The 16974-nt window shown below is 36.2% G+C and overlaps 2 protein-coding genes across 4 annotated transcripts; one reads left to right on the top strand and one right to left on the bottom strand.

Annotated features, from left to right (window-relative positions):
* Positions 1-446: 446 nt before the first annotated feature.
* On the top strand, positions 447-4530 carry LOC145605523 (putative arabinose 5-phosphate isomerase). Its single transcript, XM_081661592.1, has 3 exons — positions 447-1202; positions 2546-2769; positions 3989-4530. Exons 1-3 carry the CDS (start codon positions 561-563, stop codon positions 4143-4145), a joined length of 1023 nt encoding a protein of 340 aa, XP_081517718.1. The 5' UTR covers positions 447-560; the 3' UTR covers positions 4146-4530.
* A 2503-nt stretch (positions 4531-7033) lies between these two features.
* Positions 7034-16399, bottom strand: LOC145604759 (putative lysine-specific demethylase JMJ16). Of its 3 annotated transcripts, none has more exons than XM_081660704.1 (13): positions 16165-16399; positions 15224-15322; positions 14084-14388; positions 13903-13974; positions 13615-13692; positions 12995-13501; positions 12639-12863; positions 12036-12197; positions 10932-11300; positions 8708-10022; positions 8521-8624; positions 8065-8265; positions 7034-7701 (listed from the first exon to the last, which is right to left on the bottom strand). In XM_081660704.1, exons 3-13 carry the CDS (start codon positions 14381-14383, stop codon positions 7426-7428), a joined length of 3609 nt encoding a protein of 1202 aa, XP_081516830.1. In that variant the 5' UTR covers positions 14384-14388; positions 15224-15322; positions 16165-16399; the 3' UTR covers positions 7034-7425. The 3 variants fall into 3 exon arrangements, with proteins under 3 accessions (XP_081516830.1, XP_081516831.1, XP_081516829.1); XM_081660705.1 differs by having other exon boundaries at positions 15224-15304; XM_081660703.1 differs by lacking the exon at positions 16165-16399 and having other exon boundaries at positions 15224-15820.
* Between the last annotated feature and the right edge of the window lie 575 nt (positions 16400-16974).

Raw genomic sequence — 16974 nt, 5'->3', positions numbered from 1 at the left:
ATAAAACCCCCCAATAACCAGTGTTTTAAAACCAATCATTAGTGTAAACTTTGTTTATCAGGTGGCGCTCTAGTAAAAGCTATCGTTGAATGTAATATAAAGATAAAGTATCTACACAAACGAAATTCATCACGTCAATAAACAGGAAAATTCTCGACAAGGCAATTAACATTATTGATTATACCCCAAATGGGCATTGATTGGCATCCCTTAATTTCCAAACTCCCTTATCTACACTCAACTTTCAACCCCTCACTAACCTCTCAAACAATCCCACAAATATAGTGATTAACTAAATTTCTTGACCCCACCCAATTTTGCAGTCAAATCTAAGGGCTAATTATTTTTATGTAAAGTACCATGAAATTATGAATCTCACAATCAACTTCACCGACATCACACCCGAATTTAGCTGGCAAAATTCAAGTCTTTTTCAACATAAATCACTCCAAAATTCTAAATATATAAATAATAATCATTTCTTAAAAGCGGGAAAATCCAAATTAATCAACATTCTTTAAATTCTCTTCCAAATTTTCCCAGAAAAAAATTCATCAAAAATGGGTTCTCTTCCTGTACATTTTGATCCCATTAAAATTGAAGAACAATCAAAATTAAACGAATCAACCCTCTTAAATTTGTTCAAATCCCAACAAAGTTACCTAAATTACTTCTTCCAACACTTAGATCTCTCACAAACCCTAAAATTCACCCAAATTTTGCTCAATTCAAAGGGTTCAATCATCTTTACTGGGGTTGGAAAATCTGGGTTTGTTGCCCAGAAAATCTCTCAAACATTGGTTTCTCTTGGAATTCGATCTGGGTTTCTCTCCCCTGTTGATGCCCTTCATGGGGACATTGGAATTCTAACAAGAAACGACGTCGTTGTGATGTTCAGCAAATCAGGAAATAGTGAGGAATTGATTAGATTAGCCCCTTGTGCTAAGGCAAAAGGGGCTTATTTGGTTGGAATTACTTCAAATTTGAGTAATAATTTGATGGGATTTTGTGATCTTAATGTGCATTTGCCTCTAGAAAGAGAATTATGCCCTTTCGATCTCGCTCCGGTTACTTCCACGGCTATTCAGATGGTTTTCGGGGATACCGTGGCGATCGCCTTGATGAGTGCTAGGAATTTGAGCAAGGAGGCTTATGCTGCTAACCATCCTGCTGGCAAAATTGGGAAAAGTCTCATTTTTAAGGTATTGATTTGGGTTTTGGTCTTGATTTATATTGTATTATTATATGATCATATGATATTTAATGTTATATTGTTTTGGTTGAACCTCAATAGCCAATTCTATTTGTTACAGTGAATGTTTTATGTTGATGAATTGATGAGATAAATTTGTATTATCAAGGATGTGATGGGGTTTATGTAGATTAGTTATGGACTTTTGGAGTGGGTTTTGATCTTATGTTGAGAGTGTACCCTGTTTGTTGTTGGGTTGTACTTGGTGTTGTTTTCGAATTCATTGTGAAAGGTTTATTGATAAAATGATGCGTGTGAATATCCATCAGGGTGTAGTTGTTACTAGTTCAAATTACACTATCAATGTCACTGTAAATTCTGAGTGGATCCAACAGTGTGCTTTTAAAAGTATGGGATTCATGTGCTTCTAACTGTTTGGCTGGTTGATAGCCATTGTTGATTTATATGAATTATATCCTAAGGTATTGGTATGTGACTATATGTCCAATGAGTTCAGATGAAATTAATGTGAGTTAAGATGAAGACATGATGGGAGGTTGTCATTTCAAAAAAGAAGTGAGCTTGTAGGTGGCATTTTAAACGTCGGATTAGGCTGTGAATCACTCATTTGGGTTTGTATATGATATTATGATGAGGTTTTTGCTGTTTGATGCTGCATTTATATGTTCTTATAAGATTACCTTTTGGGAGTATGAAGAACTATGATTTATACGAATGAATGCAATAAAAGTAGAGGTTTCATTTTGATCTTGGGATTAAGTTGTGATCTGTGGTGTTTTCTTTGATTGGTAAAATACAGTGTGATGTTCTAATACAGTGGATAAGGGGTGTTGAATTGAGATTAGAAATCTAATAACTTTCAGCTTTTCTCTTGCTCCTCATTTTTCAGACTAATTAACTTTCAACATTCATGGTTCAAGATTTGTATTGTGGCAGGAGTGTAGGAGGGAGTATATTATTACATGTTCATACCATTTGATCGTAAAACTAATGTTTACGTTGGCCTTTTCATACTTAACTGACATAGTGACATGAGAAATCTACACTATGTTTTGTTATACAACTTTTGAAGCCTCATTAATTTGTGTTTGAATGAGTTTGATATCATCAGGTTCAACAGAAAGGGCTCTTTTTGAGTGTCTTGTACAAGCATTTATCTCTTAGTGATATTTCTATAGGAATTTTCAATTTCAGTCAGATGATGGGATTAATCAAAAACTCATCTAATATCGTAATGCAGCTTTAGTTTTCTTTACGAAAAGATGAATGAAAACTGTGGGAGGGGCTTTGAGGTTGGACTACCTTCTGAGTTGATTTGTGTGGCTTTTGCAGGTAAAGGATGTCATGAAGAAGCAAGAGGATCTTCCTGTTTGCAAGGAAGGAGATCTTATTATGGATCAGCTAGTTGGGCTTACCAGTGGAGGATGTGGATGCCTTCTCGTTATTGATGATGATTACCATCTAATTGGTACCTTTACCGATGGAGACTTGAGGCGTACACTTAAAGCCAGTGGAGAGGGAATCTTTAAGCTTACAGTTGGAGAGATGTGTAACAGGTAACTATTCTCTCTATATACTTAATTTTGCAACTTTAAAACTTCGCAAACCTGTTTTTCAAAACTATGACCAAGTATTTTTATTGGGTTGAGGAAGCAAGAGTCTCATGAAAGCCTCTAGCTGGTAGCCAGGTAGCAACATGATATTGTTATGTCAGCATGTCCTCTTCTCTGCTGCCCTTGTTGAATTCATAGAGACAGTTCCATTTACGTCTTACTGTCCTAGCAAATCACACTTAGAAAGTTAGAATGTTCTATCAGGATGAGTAATCTTGTTACTTGACGGAAAAATTCTCTTAGGCAGAGTTATATACAACCTAGTCCCTTGATGCCCAGCCAATTTGCTACAAGTTCTCAAATATTACTCAGAATGTTTAATTATTTTCTGTAAGCCAAACTTACATCTTTTCCTCAAAGTTTTCACATACAAGTTCGATATGGGTTTCGCTAGTGAGATTTGAAGTGACAGAGCTTACCATGACCTGAATAGTGGAGATCTATAGAATTTTACTGCATTACACCATACCATCAACTCAACATGTCTCTGTAGGCTTTCCAACTGTGTCAACTATACATTTTACTAGTCCTTATCTCTTCCATTCCGTAGTCCTATCAGGCCCTTGACTGCAAAAAAAATTTATTGACTGCGCTTGCTCTAGTTCAAAACATATACAAGTGGCCAGATATTAGATTTGGTCTATTACAATTCATACCTTTTGAACTAGCTTTCTTTTAGATGCTGTATTTCAGCTCTTTAAAGGATAATGTCGTTCTCTTTCTTACATGAATGTTTGCATTCTTGTGGTCAATACTTCAACGGCCCATTTGGTAAAGGGTAATAAATGATGCTTATGGAATGATTTTGTAAGTTTCAGCAAAAATCACTGTTCATCCCAAATTAACTCTTTTTCTTCACAATTTTGGGTCACCATCCATTACTATGTTGGGTGGCATGGTGGTAATGACATTTATGGAGGAAAACACAAGTTTGGGGATGAGCTTTTTCATTGATATGGACATTAGATTGTGACTTTGATTGCGTAATACTTAGATTAATTCTCAGTACCGCTATATATAATTGGCTACCAAAATGGGCCACAAGGAATACCATTTAGTTTTTTGTTTTCTACAAGCAAAATGTATCCTGCATTTCTTTCCTTTTCGAGCATAATATACATTCTGCCTGCTCACTGGGTTTCCTCTCTCTGATAATGCGCAGGCACCCTAGGATCATTGGACCAGACGCTATGGCAGTAGAGGCAATGCAAAAGATGGAGTCTCCACCCTCCCCTGTGCAGTTCTTGCCTGTTATTAATGACCAAGACATTTTGATCGGGATAGTTACCCTGCACGGTTTAGTCTCTGCAGGTTTATGACTTTTCGTTAGAGAATTAATCAAATTATGTTGTGTTTGATTAGCATGGCTATTCATCGGTATTCTTTCTATAGGGTCCACTAGAGCTGCTCTCTTTCTCTTTTGTCAAATTCAATCATGTGATTGATATAGTTGGCTGGTAATTGGTCTTAATCATCTTTATTATCTCGTGGACCACTTATTGTATGTCATTAGGTAGTTCAGACTATATGCATCACAGTGATGCATTCTTCGTTGTATCCATGTACGGCTTTGTTCCTTAACGCCGAAGCTTCTTGTGTAGTAGGATTTGCTTATACGAGTTTTTCGCATCTGTAAAGTGCCTTATTGCTGGTTGTGACACCTTGTTATGTTTTCTACTTAATTATACGTTTTGATAGCTTACTCCTTTTCTTGCACTGGTTAGTTTTAGCTAAGCAAGACTATGCTATATTCAAATTCAATCCAGGGATCACTTTTCACTATTGTTTACCATTTGCACTCTAACACTAATGAAGGACACCTTATGTTACTCGGACTCAAGTACTTATGTCCAACATGCAAGCGTTTGATTCGGCTATTTGTGCAAAAGTTTTATGATTTTGGTCCAATATGATGTGTTGAAGAAGTGTCTTACTCATGTCTAAGTATTAAGGATTTGACAAGGATACTTGAGATGAGATAAAGAGGGATCGATTGAGCTAATTAAATATGTCCAGTTCAACTTATTAAGTATTTAGATCTTATTTAAGTATGTTTAGTTGAACTGATTAAGTACTTTTTTTTTTTTTTTATGAGATTAATAAAGTGAATATTATAACGGTTTAAGGGCGTGTTCGACAAAATATAGTTGTAAAGGTAGTTTTTGGCTATGGTAGTAGCATTTAGCTGTGGATGCAGCTATTAGCTGTCGACAAGCTAACAACTGTAACAATACATTATTAAGTTATTAAGTTATGAGCATTATGTAAGTAGCTGTTAAATAACAGTTGACATTTATAAATTAATATTTTTTTTCCCTAAAAGTAAATATTAAATTTTCAACCTCCACTTTTAGTTTTCAAAGCTTTTGATTAAAGTTATCCCAACCACTGTTTTGTCAAACGCTCATTTATTTGTTTAGTTATACTACCTCCGGTCTAAATTACTCGCAACTTCGGGGTATTATTTGTGAGATATAAAATATTCCAAAGTTGCGAATAATTTGGACCGGAGGTACTATAATGATTTGAATTTGTCAAACCACTAAAAACTACTCAAAAGCTAGTGTCGAACACCCCATAAGTATATTCAATTCAACTTATTTAAGTTTTTATTTTATTTTATTTTTTATTTTTTGACAATCCAATAAGCACAACAAGGAAGATACAAACTCTTCATAAGCTCTTACGAGCTCCAAGGAGTCAGTGAGAAGGGTGATGCTTTTTCCACCCAGAATTGGATTCTTTGCATCTTTGAGTGTTGCAATAGCTTCTGCTTGCGCTGGGGATACTGCGACGACTGATGCTTTGCCTCTATAAATTGTCACTCCTCTTTCCTTTGTTACCCATCCTACAGCAGCTCTCCAACTGGAATCCTGATCTGAATTACGCTTCCAAGCTCCATCTACAATATAAGTGATTCTGTTGGTGCTCATCGTTGCCCGTGTAGATAGCCTCGCTCTGCTTAGCCTTGTTCCCTTCGCCTTCATCTCCCTTCAACTCGGGAGCTCCTAATCTGATTTTTTTTCTTTGAGCCCATCTATTTTTCCATATACTAGCTAGTGATATAATTGAGTGCGGTGATATAGCTTCATTCTTGAAAATGAAAATAGCATTATTTCTTGTGAGCCAAATGCTCCACAAAACGCTAACAAATTCCATAATAAGCATATCTCCCTGGTTGTCATCATAGGAGAATAGATAAGATATGAAGTTAGAAACCCACTTTGCTGATTTCCATGTCCTTCCCCACTTCTGCGTTGATACTTAAGTTACTGCACTTCCATACTCTCAAAGTTGTTTCACAGTCCCTGAAGATGTGAGCTGAAGTTTCTTCTTAGAGGTTACATAATCTGCATAAATTACAGACGTCGATACCTCTTTTTTGTAGGTTGCTAGCGGTAGGGAGAGCGTTGTTGATGAGCTTCCATATAAAAACCTTGTGTTTCACCCAGATTTTGGAAGTCCACCACTTCCTCCACATCTTTGTCTAGGGCTCAGAGTTGTTTTGGTCACTCTGTAAGTGCCAATAACCAGCCTTGGTAGAGTATTTTCCTGTGTCTGACAGCCCCCAATCCCATCCACCCTTGCTGCAGCTCCTAGTTAGTTCTGGAGTCATTTTCTCAACTTTTAACCACTCAAAAATTCCATTCTAGCCATTCTAGACACTTAAAAAAGACGCTAATAACTTCTTAAATAGTGAAATAACCACCGATAACTAAGAAACTTCCTGAATTCTATTTCATAAAGTATGTAAATTTTATGTTTCTCTGTGTTTCGCATAATACAATATCATGTGTATTTGCACGGATACACTCCAGTTTGGTCAATTTGAAAATTAGATTATGTCCGATGAACTAACATAACCTAATTGATCTAGACTTAACTAAATTTATTATAGTTGTCAATTAAACCAAAGTAGTCCTATTTTTTCCTGTTATTAACTATCATGAATTTAACTTTCCAGCTTATGGTATCTACATCTATCAATCCTCTGAAATTATCAAAGCTTGTAAGAGTTTATATTATAAGGTGAACATAACATGGCCCCAATTGGATATAGAGGCAAATATATCAATCAAATCACCACACATTTGAGTTCAAATCATATTCGTTAATTAAACACTTGATCATTCAATTTAATTTTGCAACAAATCATATTAAACTATGGCTAATTATATGAGTAATTAAAATTAGTAGCATATAGAAGAGAAGAAAAAAGAGGGTTTGCTCATACTCATGTTGGCATCATATAATTAGTTCAAAACGCTGCATAGGATGCATGCAGCAAGAAATTCCTATTAATGTAATTTGCAATTAAATCTCCATTTAAATTATTTTATGCACTAAAAATGGGATCCTAGCAATGAGTTAACCAAAAAAAAAATTATCCACCAAACCCACCCTCTAAGAAGACTGGAAAGAAAAATGGGGTATCCAAAGGATAAGTTTCCAGCTTCTCCTGTCACTGCTATATTCTTTTAAAATCCTAAGTAAAATGTAAAAACGCTACGAAGAATTTACAAATCAATCTAACAGACGACCTCCAGTCTCAAGGTTCATCTGTCATTATGTTGTATCCCCTTGAGACTGGATACTATACTACCTTGATCGGTTCTCAATCTCTTCGTTTAGAACACGAGTCACATGACTCTGGTTATTGCCCAAAATTGCCATTAGTGAATGTAATTCTTCAGGGTTTGCCTTCTTGAATAGTCCCCTGAGTATTGTATCAGACCCTCCTACCATTGCTCCTTCCAACTTATTACTAGGGTTTAGGTTGTTTCCTCTAGATAGAAAACACTGTGAAATCTGTGCAAGGGGCCGAGAGTTCCAGTACTCTGCACATACGCGGTTTTTGTCTGATGCTTCAATAACCTGTTGAACAACAATTGCATTTGACATGAGTATAGTCACAAACTGATGACTCACCAATACTCCGTAGTTAGACTAGCAACCACAATTTGCAATGTTAATGTCTAAGAATATGCCCTCAACCCCATGATCACCACAAAGGCACAGACCAAACAAAGTGACAGCAGAATTGGATAACTTTAGAGACAAAAATGAAAAAAAGAAAATGTTTATCGCTAGTATCTCTACAAACTTAAGACAGTCTGCCAATCAACCAAACCCAGAATGAAAAATTCAGTTGTATTCCTATAATTATGGTCAAAGATTAGAAATCATGATTTAACTTCTCAATTTAGGTCATAGTAAGATGATTGTAGAAGATTGTACCTGAACAATAGCCGGAGAGGTAAAACCAAACATTTCAAGTCCATCCAAGCTGCCAGGTGGCTGCAGAGGGGGAAGAAGCTTCACTTTTCCCAGTTTATGCTGCTTAGTGATCTCCTGATTGACTCTTTCACGGACCATTTCCCAGCATTTATAAGGTGAAGCATGGACAAATAATTCACTCGGAATATGCTCTAACGAAACCTGAAATTGTTAATACAGCAACAATAGAGTTAGTTACAAAACAATTGTCAGAACTTTTAAAGCATAAACAACTAAACAAGTATCAAGCTGGTCATACATGACATGACATGACAAATCAAAGCTGAATGGTGGCCACAATTTAAAATATTAAACAGAACAAAACCTTCTATTTCTTGGCATGAGTTAGAAACTTATACTTCGTAGCACTTTCTAACATGCAAAACTTGATTTGAATAACTGAAAACCGCATATTACCATAAATAGTGGTCCTTTCGCTCCTCCATCTAGAATTTCAGAGATGTAGCTGCACATATTTGTGGGATCTGAGACGTTTATATATCTGACACGGCTTTTAAACCCTGCAAAAGAAAATTATTTCCATTGTTAGGTAAAAGATACCAGAAATAAGTAGTATAAAATGTAGATAGCACATGTAGCTAACCTTTCGGAAAAATGGCTCTGCTGGTGCTCCATAGATTTCCAGGAATCACAACCCCAACTTCTAGCAACTCGACATTGCAGTTGATTCTCCGCACAACTTTTGCAATGCGTGGACCTTTCTGGCGAGGATATTTGTCAACGCTACTCTGACTACAAGATGGGCTCCCTGGAAGAATTCTTGCGTCGTCAAGAACTCTCTGCACAACACATTCATCCCTAAACTTAATGCCACAGCCCACATTGGGAGCACATGCTGTATTTTGAAGTAAGCTGTCAGGAGTGGAGGCATCTGGGTCCCTTTTCTCAATACTGGAACCTATAGAACCTTGATGACAGGAAAGATTATGTTCATCGGATAGAGCAACTGTTTCACATTTTACATTAGCATCATCATTAGGGGATGTTGAACAAGACATACAATCATCTTTATGCCCATCGGAGATCAAATTTAAATTTGCTTCAGCAGCCAAGGCTGCATTAGCTAGATCACAAAGATTCAGCTTATGATCTGAGCCTTCTATCGCAGGAACATTTGGACTGTCCTGACTAATTGTTTCCTTATTTCCATCAGAATATGCTTTATTGGATTGCTCATCCTCATCATCACTAAGGCATATCAGATCCTCTTGCCCATGTGAAGATGGCTTCGTCTGAGGTTCCAGTACATTGCACCTCTTATTCGGTAGTTCCACTTCGTCTTTGCCGATCTGTTGTTTGTCACTCTTTCGCTTAATTTGGCGGGACAATTTGATGGGAGGGACCTTTGTTGCTTCTAAGGCCAGTACAGCATCAGGGAACTTCCCCTTATCCACCAAAGACATCTTTCCATCACTCAAAGCCAAACCAGCAGGGATTTTTGCAAAGTCTTCTTTATTTTTTAAAGTTATAGGTTGTGAGTTTGCCTTGCATATAGTACTTTCACCTGGATGCTCTGAATTTGCACCACTAAGTCCCACGATTTGTCCATTATCTTTGGAGATGCAAGAACTCAAGGCAAGTCCAAGATCAAGTCTGGCCCATCTGTAAATGGCACTCAGTTTGCCTTCCAGAGCATCAGCCAGGAGATTCAATTCTGAAACATCATAACGGAAGAGGAAAAATTTTCCATCCCGACCACAGGAGCACAATTGTTTTGCATGATTTAAACATGCAAATCTATCTGGTGAACAACGACATCCAGCAGCAGACAGGTGCAAATCAAAGAAACATATACTGCACTCCCTCTCAGTAGTGGCATCAAAACTATTCTCCATCTTCAGAGCCTTGGCAAATTTGCACAGAAATTCTCTCCTTACATTCTCTGTATCAACACGTGCCTGCAGGAAGAGATGGTAAACACAATCATTTCCAGTTGTCATTAAGCCTAAAACCACAGCAAAAAAGTTTTACGTCCAATTAAATTTTATAAAAAGCAACCACAGGATATAAGTTACACGATTGAATTTGGATGACATATAAAACTTATTTGAGGTCTGACAGACTGACATATATAAACAAAGTGGATCACCGTTCAACATACTTCTCTTTATTCAACAGCAACAAACAAAGATGAAGGCAGGCAGAATGCAAGAAGAAAATATTACCAAGTAAACTACAACACTCTTAACTGTCCAATGTTATCCCTCACGCACTTAGATGCAAATTCATGAGAAGCTTTCATAGAGGGAAATAACAAAAATAAAAACCTAACAGTAATCACTGAAAGAATAGCTGAAATAAAAATCCATTAAGACTTTTATAAAATACCACTCAACTCATGATGATGAACTTACCTAATTTTCATCAGATCAGGACTATGTAAACAATAATTCAAGTTTTGACATAGACCATCTCAGACTTTGAAAAAAAAAATCTAAAAAATAAAATCAAAAGGCCTAGTGGAATTGTGGTCCACATTTTAATTTCCTGTGTCATAAACTTGTAACACCAGTTAAGAGGTGCTGATATTACCTTTTTTTTAAAAAAAAAAATGTGTATCCTCACCCAACCATAACTAAAGGGGCCATCTTTGCGTATAATAGACTCAATTTATAAAGACTAAATTAACTCCTAAACCGCAGCTAGATATGCTACTGAAATGTTTTAATTTTGGCCAGTATCCATCTTCTGCCATCCTAAAAAGACTTCATTGTAGGGGAAAGAGACATCAGCAGCAATGCAGTGTGTGTGTGTGTGTGTTGGGGGGGGGGGGGGGGGGGGGGGAGCCCTATACAAATAGAACATACCCTGAGAGATTTTGCCAAGATACCATCCCTGCCACAGACATCCTTCCATCTCAAATTATCCATTGTGTTCTTTCGGAGCAAATTGAGCTCCCAGTTAGCTTTTACTGCTTCCCTAGCTGCTCCAAGCAACAATTTATCATGAGAAATAGTTGTTTTTCGTCGCTGCTCACGATAGAGCTCCACAGCATTTTGTCCATGAGGAAGCCAATCAATAGGAGCTACATTCACTGCCTCAGCACAGTTGAACCCGGAATTGAACCCAGCATGATATGCCCGAGGAAAAGTCAAGACAAATTCTCCAGCATTCTGCACACACCTATAGACAGGCACCCCTGCTGATTTCAAGATGGATGGAGAAAGTTGTGTAACCTGCACAGCATTGACAAACATTATAACAAACTCAAAACATATCAAGGGCACAGATAAATAATAGCAATAACAAAAATAAAAAGATATACATGTACTATATTGATTTGAAGAGATATACATGAATGCTATGCAACATTAATTTCCTCTAATAGCAGTACACAAACTAATTAAAACCAAGGCCTGTTATTCATTATGCTTGATGTATTGCCAATTTTGGATATAAAATGCAATGTCACAGGGGAAATTCTGGTCTTTCCATGAAGTCAATCATATAGAATTGGTTAGGAGTATGAAGAAGGTCAAGTTATAATGGAGCTGCAATACTTTTCCAATTCACATGAAAAGAGCAGAATCGAGAATGTCTCTGTCTTTCCAATAAATTACTCTGGAACAAAGTAACTTGGCTTCACTTTAAAATATCCCCTCAAACATATTCCAGAAAATAGATCCTTCATATGCTAGATATTAGAGCGCACTACAAATCTTAGATCAGCTTTCTTCTCTCTTTTCAAGAAGAGAGGATGCCCTCTAATCTGTACATGCTATTTGTCCTAAGAAACATAATCTCATTCTATTTCTCCTTATCATTTAATTCTTTTATGGAGGAGGTCCACAAAAAAAAAAAAAAAAAAAAAAAAAAAAAAAAAAAAAAAACCGCACCTCCAACAAGTCAACAACAGCCAACAAAAAAAAGAGAGAGATATAAAAAAAAATTCAGATTAGATAGAAGCTCACCAGCTTATGGAGGAGGTCAGGCTGCTCATCAAATAGATCAGGCAAACGTTTCTTCATCGCTTCCTCCAGCTTAACAGCTTCCCTCCCAGGGACACCATACCATATTTTAGGAGCCCCATAATGCATGTAATTCAGAGAATACAGATGATGATCTTCGACATGCTACTCATATAAAAGGATAAAAACAAGTCAGTTACAAATATCTAATAAAATGCAATTAGGAAAAACCATGCAATACAGCCTACTAAATTTTGTTACACGTGGAAAAAAGTCAAAAAAACACAAGACATGACATGCTATATTGGAATTGTATAGTAAATTACAGTAACCCCATAGTTTCTTTTAATTTCAACCCACCAGGAAATTTTGCAGAACTTTTCCCACTCCAGCATAGCATCAATATGTCAAATAAGCCAATTGAACAGCTATATACCCCAACAAATTAGTATTTCTCCCTCCTCTCCCCTCTATTTAATCATCTGTAACGAGTTTCTCATATTTAACAATTCCTGACAACATGCATTCAGTGAAAACAAATTCCTGCACAACATAGAAGCATATCCTAGGATTGTGAAAGAATTAAAACCATCACTATGCACTCACCCAACAAAATGAGGAAAAGCACATTCCGACATACAACCACGGCACTTGAACACCTGATATATCTGCATTTTCATAGGAAAGAACGGAACCTGCAAGCCTAGGTAAATTGTTCAAGTTCCATCCGGATTTCACATAATCCTCATCAGAGGCTGAACAGCCTTGATCGGAGAATTTCGGGAAGCCACTACCAAAAACTCCGGTTTCCAGATCAGCCCCATAAAGAACCTAAAAAGATATCCCAGTACCAAATTACAGTTAGTAAACGAACAAGAATTTAACAAGCCCCAACCCCACCCCAAACAATAAAAAAAATAAAATACTATTGATGAGAAAGTTTGCCAAAAATATCATCCCACCTCAATTTCATCGGTAGGCTTCTCAACCACTCGCCAATATTCACCCTCTATATTAGCAACTGATGGCTCCCAATTATCAGTAGTTCTGTCCCTTTCCGTACCTGATTCTGTACAGTTTTCATTTCTAAAATACTGGAACTTAAAATCATCAGCATATTTCTGGAATTCATCTAGAGTGAATTCTGGGCCAGGTTCAAAGCCAAATTCAGTTTCCCCAAGCTCCAAGGTTTTTCCATTCCCAGGCCCAAACTCTACATCCATTCTTGAACATCTTCTCCTTTTCTTCCTGGCATTATTATGAGCCTTGGATTGTTTTCTAGATGCATCACGATTCTGCAGTTTGTCAACTCTCTGTACACGGGTCACAAACTTGGCCTTTTCCCATATATCCTTTTTCTTAAGAGGAAAGGGAGGTTTCCACAATGGAGGAGGAACAATGCGACAAATTCCATAAATTTCAGCTATTGGGCGTATCTTTTCGATATACCTTATTGTATCTTTAAATTCCTGCAGAAGATCAAATCATCCAACCTTCAAACAACTGGGATAAAAATACATGCCAGGAGATCTGTATATATATGATATGGCGAGGAAAAATAAAGTTATCACAACATAGAGACCTCTTCATTTGGGTAGAACACAGGCACCTCTTCTAGGTCAGCCCTACATGAACCTTCAGGGTGCCATCTTGAAATAACCTGAAACAGAATTGTAGTCATAAAAAGAGTTACTTATATGTTTGAACCAACAAAGGGCAACGGGTTGAACCTTTCTGCAAACACATGCTGAAAAAATCAGAAACACTCAAACTCTTTTCACAGCAATCAACTATTCACTTTAAAACCGCGGAGTTGAGTAGAAATGCAGTAACGAAGACAAAGGGTTTAGCAGACGCAGCCAAAACAAACCTTTTGACAATTTTGACATTCGGTGCAGCCACGGATGACTCCTTTTGGGAGGCCAGGCTTTGTAGGAAAGTTCTGTACAGACGAATGACAAATAGATGTCAGAAAAATAAACCACAGCGACATTCAGAAACTCAGAATCAAGTGCTGACAAAACACTACACAAAGAGATTAAGGGAATCACCTGATCAAGCTTTTCACAATCAGACTCTTCATCAGAACACTGATTGTATCGACCATAATTCATGGACGGTCTACGTCTAAGGGACCTTGTAATCTTTCCCCCACCACCATATCCAGCTTCGGATTTTACATCTACAGGTTCTTGTCGCGAAAGATTTGAAGAAACTGAGCAGCAGGGTTCACTGTCAGCATTTTCCAATGTCTTCGACTTGAAAGACGTGAAAGACTCAAAACCAGGTGGAACTGCCAAAAAATCGAGATCCTCTTCCTTCAAACAAGCTCTAAGAAGTTCTGTCCCCATAATAGCTGCACATATTCATCACATGAAAATGCTTGGAGTCAATAAAAGATTCCAATGAACATCTTCTAAAGATAGGTTGCAATAAGAAAAACCCAAGAAAAAAAACATCAAACAGCATACAATGTACATTAGCAAACTCTGCAAAAAGGGAATACATACGTACAGATTTCTGAACTAAGTAGAGGTAAAGACTAAGGCAAGACGAGACCATTAAAGCTATTAACGCAAAGATTATATCAAATGTCAGAGATCACTACAGGATATGAGGCCAACACATGAAAATTTGTTCCCAGTACTAGAAAGGCAAAATAAATCCAATGAAGATAGATACAGCCGAAAATCCTACTTTGATAACTTAATACATGACCAAGCACGGCAAAGGTCATGGGACTCTAGGTTTTCATTAATAATTTTAACCTGCAGACTCATAACGATTCGACAAATCCTAAAACATTGTTGATGGATAACAATTGATCATCAGTTCAGTTTTGCAGCAGATCTGTATTACTAAATCTGGATTACCAAACTGCAAATTATATGGAATCCAAATTATATATAATACTGTATGTACATCATATCCTGAAATCAGAACACATCCAAATATCCGTCACATCGGAATCAAGTACAGGCAAAGTGAATTTCTAAATTTTCTTGACAGAAATTACCTATCAGAAAATCATCCTTTCTAGCAGAAAACCACCATGTCAGAATTATGATTCTGAACATCCATATTTATGGAATATTGACATTATCAATGACTGCATGTACTTACAGAACAAGGGCAGAATTTCTGATGAACATATACATATCAGATGATTAATTAATTTAATGGGGACTTACATAATCTTGATCTAAAAGTATCTGAATATCAGGTTGACCAAGCCAAGCTGCTGAAACACTGCATTGACCACAACCCTGATTCTGATAATTACAAACACACTTTGGTAAACCCAGAAACAAAAACTTCAGTCCCAGTAAATTCCCAGATAAAAAATAAACAAATATAACAAAAAATTATTATTATTATTATTTATCAGGAAAAAAGGATTGACAAGAAATTGTCAGATCTAACCCTAACACCTCTATCAATAAATTTCTACCCAGAAAAACCTAGAAAATCCCAAATCAGAAAAAACCCATTAAATTGCAGAAAGCATCAAACAAGGAAATAATGAATTTGGATCAATTGGGCTAATTTAATTTTTATTTTTATTTTTTTGGGAAAAAGGTAAAAACAGGAGAGAGAAAAACCCAATTCAGACACGGTTAGGATAAGGGTAATTCTGGAAACAAAAAAATTATTGGTGCTATGATGTGGCCTTCAATATGTTGAAGAATTAGGCAAAAATCCCTATTAGTATTAAAAGTGTTTGTTGTTACAAACCCTAGAAAACCCAATAAAAAAAATTGGGGATTTTGCCACCCACTTTCTTCAAAGTTCTGGTCCAAAAAAAAAAAAAAAAATCAAATAAAAATTTGGGTACTAGTACGAGTATTTATTATATGAGGGATAAAACGTGTTAGCCTAATTTATTTGGGTATGTTCTTATTCATGCTCTTCCTCTTTCTTTTTTTTCTTTTTCTCCAGAAAGCAACAAAACCAAAGTTATATGGTAAGCAAAACGCGATAAGTCACAAGTGCTCTACCGGATCGGAACCTCGTGTGTTTTTTTACCGTGATTTTAATTTAATTACGGCGAGTTGCAAATGTTATTTTTATTACTCCGTATATGTTTGATGGGCAGTAATAATAAATCAGATCAATAACAAATCTTGCTAACCTTATTAAAAATTGGTCCTCTGGATAAGTTGGAATGAATTTTGGGGCAACTAATAAAAAAACAAGAAAGGAAACCAATTACATGTAATATAGGCATACAGCACAAGAAAAATAATTTTGGTTTTGAAAGATAAAAAAAAAAAGATTTATTTAAAAGTATAAAAATGAAAATATCGTGAGAAAATAGAGTTGGGATTTTAGAGAGAGAAAGAGAGGGGGGAAGAGAGAGAAAGAGAGAAAGGTGTGGAGTTGGGTTGTTGGTACTTGCATACGCCTCAATGCCTCATAATTCCACGTGAAAGGAGTAAAACAAGCAACGGTGGGTCAAATTACTAAAATAACCCCACAAATGTAATACTTTATGCACTTTGTTATGGAGATTAGATTAGATCATTAGATTTATTATTATTCCATGATATGATAATTTTGTTTATTTGAAAGTGGCAAAATTGAAGTATTATTTTGGATTGGATAAAATTTACAAATATACGGTTTTACCTATGTTTATCTCAAAATAATACTTCATCTGTTGTTTAGTTGACATATTTGTTTAATCACGTTTAATTCATACTATTTAAAAAAGTATGAATGAGTTAGCTTATATGAATAGTGCAATATCCTATAAAATGTTTTATTTAATGACCCTTGTTAATATTAATTAACTCTTTTTTAAACTCTTAAGAATAGTGTATGGATATTTATAACCTAAAAAAATTTTGTTTACCTATTTTCGGTCATACTAACCACTAAAGTGATGTAACGCCAATCCAAAAGAGCTTCCTAAATATTGCTAGCTATGGCGTGTGCATCG

The sequence above is a fragment of the Chenopodium album genome, chromosome 22 (genome assembly GCF_948465745.1).
Source record: "Chenopodium album chromosome 22, dcCheAlbu1.1, whole genome shotgun sequence".
NCBI classification, from domain to species: domain Eukaryota; kingdom Viridiplantae; phylum Streptophyta; class Magnoliopsida; order Caryophyllales; family Amaranthaceae; genus Chenopodium; species Chenopodium album.
This window is presented reverse-complemented; position numbering and strand designations above follow the sequence as displayed.